The sequence below is a fragment of the Montipora foliosa genome, chromosome 8 (assembly GCF_036669935.1).
Source record: "Montipora foliosa isolate CH-2021 chromosome 8, ASM3666993v2, whole genome shotgun sequence".
Taxonomy (NCBI): Eukaryota; Metazoa; Cnidaria; class Anthozoa; order Scleractinia; family Acroporidae; genus Montipora; species Montipora foliosa.
Window position 1 is genome coordinate 24,516,264 of NC_090876.1, and position 6,000 is coordinate 24,522,263.

At 42.2% G+C, this 6,000-nt stretch overlaps 1 protein-coding gene across 1 annotated transcript in view; it reads left to right on the forward strand.

Annotated features, from left to right (window-relative positions):
- The window catches only part of LOC137968416 (uncharacterized), a 38,805-nt gene that overhangs the window by 17,826 nt on the left and 14,979 nt on the right, over positions 1-6,000 (forward strand). The window contains exons 7-10 of the mRNA XM_068814996.1: positions 1,101-1,242; positions 2,101-2,241; positions 2,449-2,639; positions 2,860-3,001. Coding sequence (XP_068671097.1) covers positions 1,101-1,242; positions 2,101-2,241; positions 2,449-2,639; positions 2,860-3,001 — 616 coding nt within the window. The remainder of the gene's footprint in view (positions 1-1,100; positions 1,243-2,100; positions 2,242-2,448; positions 2,640-2,859; positions 3,002-6,000) is intronic.

Consider the following 6,000-nt stretch of genomic DNA (forward strand, 5'->3'; position numbering starts at 1 on the left):
CCTGTTTTGGAGGATTCCGATAAATATATCCTAAGATTAAAAAATGGTCTTTGAGAAAGAATGGTTTGAACCAAGGAGTTAGATACTTTGATGGAATTTGATCGTCTGGGTGAAAGTAGTCCCATGAAAGACTGTTGCCACTGGTGACGCTTCAAAAACCTGAGTGGAAGTCATCTTTAGAATCAAGTGGCAGTTGGAAATTCAAACGAATGTAGGGATGCTCTGTCCTGTGTTGTGATTGGTAGTGGGAAAAGTAATCTAAAAAGTAATGTAAAAGAAATGTAAAGAGTAATGTGGGAAACGTATTGTGTGACATTCCTTTTCTCGCTACCAATCACAACACAGAACAGAACATCGCTACATTCATTTGAATTTCAACCCGTCACTTGCCCCTGAAGATGACTTCCGCTCAGGTTGTAGAAACGTCAGTGACTACAAACAGTCCTTCTCAGGACTACTTTCACCCAGACGATCAAATTCACCATCGAGGTAAATTACTCTTTGGTTGATGGTCAGGCATAACGGTTTCTGGGGTTATTACTATGGTCTATTGCAGCGGATCATCTTAATGGGAAAACTCTTATGTCCTAATTGTGGTTGTCAATTAACCGTTGATATCTAGATCTTAACGTCGAGCGCAAACGCCTTAACACACTCGGAGGAAATCTTGTGGACATTTTCGAACCGTTAATTCGTTAATTCCGTCTATTTGAAAAAATGCAATACTATCTTAGCACCAAAGAGGCACCCCAAGGAAGCAATCTCTGACTAAACAACATAAAAAATATATATTTTTCAACCACAGCATTCCAAGCAAAGATGAAAGACGCCCCAACCACCCTGTTACTTATATTGATAAAAGGCCGGTCAATCCATACCAGCATCTGATCAAGACCGATTAATGATTATATTGAAAGACAAACGAGAGACGTACGATTAACTGCACTATTGAAGTTTAATGTCATAGTTAGGTTTAATAATGAAAAACATAGAATCAACAATTGTACTGAATGCAGTATCTTGCTCAACTATTGATTGCGCTTGGGGTGCTTAAATTGACATAATGTGCATTGTGATCTTATCCTTTTTTTTGGTCTCAGACGTTTACTGCTAACTCAGACCGATACACCGTGGTGAAGAATGAACTGGACCAATCAGTAATAACAAAGTTCATTCGGATTCTTCCAAAAACTTGGAAATCGCGTATCTCCATGAGAACCGAATTTTACGGCTGCGATGAAGGTACAGTACATCTGAGTTCATCAAATAGGATTGCTCCCAGAAATTTATTTCCTTTTCTTGAGATCCAGTACATTGAACTCTGAAAAAGCTTGGCAACTTGCCTTTTCCTAAAGCTGCCCCGAAAAAAAAAACGTATGATGAAACCAGAAGCTGCCATGAAACAAAAATCTCTCTGAATCTCGATTAAAGTTTGAGTTACCATTAAAAAAAGAGTCACATAAAGGCACTCATCCGTGGTCCTTAATCTGGTCTTGCTGGACAAAGGAGATCCCCGAATTCTGTTCACAGCATGAATGAGTTCGATAAACTTTTCGATCCTCATGTTATCGATTTCTTTTTTTGAGTCTGAGAAATAAAAAACCCAGTGTATCTCCAACGCCTTAATTACCCATTACGAAGCTCTTGAGGCACAGTAGGGCCTTCCGGTTCTTTTGGAGACATTTTGTAGCGCAGTTGGCTTCTACTAATATAAAGTTTTTCCTTTTGCTAACTCTCCATACAGGGGATATTGGGATCTCTTCGTCGTCCATACTAACTAAGCAAGCATTGCATGGACTGTTCTTTTTGAACTGCCCTTCTAATCTACCTTTGAAGATGCCTTGCATAGCATTGGGCTTTTGTTTCTATGAGGTCCGAAATGTCCCCGATCCACTAACGTACCATCAGTTTAAGTGCTTTTTAGTCGCGGTTTGTGTACTCAGTTTTCGTCTCTCCCTACTTTTTCACTGATTCATTGATGCGTCTCCGACGTTAAATCAGTCTTCAGCATACACCATGAATACTTTGTTTGCAAAAGTCTATATTAGTCTTCACCAAGTTGTTTGCTCTCTAAGATGCCCTATTGTAATTTCTTATTAGGATTCGAAATTCCAGACGTAGGGTGTACATCTCCTTTGGGAATGGAAAAAGGCACGATACCAGATTCGGCTATTGTAGCATCGTCCAGGTACAACCAATATGCTGGACCAGAACGTGCAAGGTTAAACTTGCCGAAACAAGGTACTGTGCCTCTGAGATTTGTGCTTCATTTATGTAACATATTTATGCTGGTCGATATCTTTCTTATGAGGTCAGAACTTTGTAATTGATTTCAAATGGAATCAAATTTCAAATGCTTCTAATAAAAGCAATAGTTGTCTTGCTTGTCCAAGAGAAAAGCACCATGAAAAAATTATTGATGAGACCAAGTGTTTCATTCACCTTCAGGTAATTTCTATGGAGGATGGACTTCCCAGTATACCGATGCTAAGCAGTTTCTTCAGATTGACTTAGGACAAGTCACCAAAGTTACAAGAATAGCCCATCAGGGCCGATCTGACGCAAGCTGGTGGACAAAGACTTACACATTATCTTACAGTGATGATGGAGGCAAATTTATGCCGTATAATAATAGCCAGGTGCGAAACAATAGGGATCTGTTTGAGATGTGTATAAGCCGAGAGACTCTGTATGAAGGACATATATTTGAGGAATAACGAAACATCTGAAGAGTTCCGGCTTGAACTGTTTGAAGTTTGAAACACTTTAAAAGTTGCAACAACTGTTGGCTTAGTCAGTGTCAAGTAACAATGCTTTTCTGTGTAACATTATGCAAATATTAACATTCTAATAATATAGGTCATAGACGGAAACACAGATTCCAAAACCGCTGTTGGAAGGATTCTGGATCCGCCCATCGTAGCTCGATTTCTTAAAATCAATGTTCAATCATTTTATGGATACCCGACCTTACGAATAGAGCTTTATGGATGCACTGAAGGTAAGTGAAATACTCGCTAGAAGCAGTGTATGTATGCATCCTCGGAGACTCAGGGGCAGCTAGTCGGGAAGATTGAATGTTAGTGGTGAATGTTTACTACAAAGACGCGAAGAGCCCCTGGGCGCTTAATGTGAAGTGAAGTCTTTATTTATCGAGGGTAGCTCAAAATAGCATCTAAATGCTAATAAACTAGAGGCCCTCATTACAAGATCAAAATAGTTAAAATAGTTAAAAATCAGAGCTTATGATAAAATCTTACCATATGAGTTCCAGAAGCGTTCGAATTTTCTGCTCCGAGTTACTCTGATCTTTTCTTACACGAAGTAGATTTCGTCATCGATCGCCATAGTTGCGTAGCTTGTTCAACGGGGAGAGTTTCTCGGGGGAAGCCTCAGAACAAATCGTTAACGAAGCCGGAAAAATTACTTGCCGGCCGCAAGCAAGAAACACTCCACCATAAATGTCTACCGCTGATCTTTCGAAGGTGTAGTTATCGCGGATATAAACCACGGTAAGAAACGTACTTTTGTAAACGGTATAATTCAATAGTCTAACCGCTCTTTCCAAAAAGAAAACAAATCACAAAAATACAAAAATCACCAAAAACTAGCACCGCGTGCTTCACAAAATTGTCAATCAAAAATCTGAGCTATTATTGGTTTTTCAAAATAGAAACGATTACGTCATGCAATTGTCATTTGTCCATTTCCTCCTCCCCACACTGGGAGGTAACGAAAAGTGTGATTGCGTAAAACTCTCAAAACCCTAAGATAACAAGTTCCTTTCAGTTCTCATAATCATTGCTCATTCTCCTAGCCTTCTTGTAAAGGCACAAGTTTGTGGATAAGTCTCACAATGGGCAGATTTGGCTCCAGAAACAGCACAATGTCATTCTTCTTTAAATTTTTCACAACTTCTGTCCACTTTGGTCGTCTTTTCAGCAACGGAAGGTACTCCTGTAACCAACGCTTCCAAACCTGGGATATAATCTCTTAGACATTTCGCCACCGTTTGCGTGGGCTGCGTTCTGTGGTGTCAACGGTTTCGGGTGCAAATTGGCCACCAAGCTGCCCGTGTAAGAAATGGTTTGGGGTAAATGGTACAACATCTCGTGGGTCAGCAGATTGGTAGGTAAGTGGTCGAGAATTTAGTAGGCTCTCGACTCCGGCAACGAGCTTCTCATCGGTAACATTACTGCTTCCAAGAACTCCGAACGTCCTTCTTAGCTGACTTAATCAAAGCCTCGTGATTGCCACCGAAATGTGGGGCTCCTGGTGGATTGAAATATCATTTCACACCTCGATAAGCCGTGTCCTGCTGGATCTTGTTCTGGGCCAACTTACTGACGAGCTCTTTTAGTTCACCGACAGCTCCCACAAAATTCGTCCCACAGTCACTTATCATTTCCTTTTGCACCGGCCTCTTCGGCTAGTAAATCGGGTGAAGACATTCAGAAATCTGTCAGTATCCAGACCAAATGCTATTTCCAAATGAACTTCTCGAGTCGACAAGTATGTGAACAAGCAAAGCCACCTCTTTTGATGGCACACACCTCTTCCTTGTACTGTGGTAAAAGACCCTGCATAGTCCACTGCTGTTTCGTCAAAGGGACGGAAGGTGAACCTCACGCGGATCTTAGGAAGCGGAGCCATGATCTGTGTTGATGTCTTGTTCCTCCGTCGTTTGGACATGTTGCATTCTCCCTCCCATTCTCAAATATCCTCACGGGCTGCGATTACCCAATACTTTTCCCTCATTTGGGGCAGCACAAAATTGGTACTTGCTGAATGGTTGGCCAGCTCATGGTAATGTTTGACAATGAGCTTTGTAACCCACTGTCCTCGCGGCAATATCTTAGGAAAACGTACATCATATGTTACGTATTCATCAAATTGCAGTCTTCCATTAGAATGGATACGGTCATCCTTGTTGAGGGCTTGGTTCAGCTTGGTAAGTGGGCCCTTTGGCGGTATTCGCTTCCCGGACACTAAGGCCTTGAACTCGTTCACGAAGGCTTCACGCTGGCATGATCGCACCATTTCTCTGATCTCGTGCGGTAACAACACCTTATTGGTCTACCTTTCTCTCTTTCTTGACATGTTATGAAGAACTCTAGTCACTCTTGCATTAACACGGACTAATCGGCTCGAACTTGAGAAGCGCTTTGGATCCAATCTCCAGCCTGTGGTAGTAGCTGTCTGATACGGTTTAGTCAAATCCTGTAATTGGTTTGTCTGCAGCGACACGTATGCGGTAAACTCTGTCCTCTGTTTCTTTCTTGTTCTCATCTCTGGCATGACGGTTAGGGAGTCTGCTAGCTGCATCTTCGGCCACTCACTCTTCGACTTAGGCATCCATTGAGAACCGTCCCACCATAGAGGAGACTCGGCAAGTTCGACTGGATCAGTTCCTCTAGAACACAGGTCTGCCGGATTTTGTTCGGTGGGAACGTGCTGCCATTGAGCTGGATCTGTGTACATTTGTATTTCGCCAATGCGGTTTGCAACAAACGGGCGGAAATATCTCCTTCGTCCTCGGATCCACCATAAGACGTCTATGCTGTCAGAGTAGAAGGCTGCAGCCTTTAACGGTACTTCTAGCACTCTTGAAACGGACTGGATTGACCTCAACCCAACAATGGCATCCATTAATTCCAGCCTAGGTACAGTAATAGGTGTGAGTGGTGTTATTTTGCTCTTAGAGGCTATCAGTCGTGTGGTTACTGAGCCGTCTTCATACTCGCTTCGTAAATATGACACAGCTACCTAAGCTTGCTGCAAGGCATCGACAAAGGTTACCACTTCCTGAAATTTCACTGGCTGCGGTCCTCTCAGGCATCGGGGAACTTTGACATCCTTTAAACATGGTAGCTCTGAAAACCAGTTCTGTATGCGGTTAGCCATTTCATGGTCGGCACCTTTAGTGGTTTTAGACGATTATTGGCCAAAACAGCGCCTGGCGAATTTTCAGAATTTTCTTCTTCGGCTTGTTCACCTTGA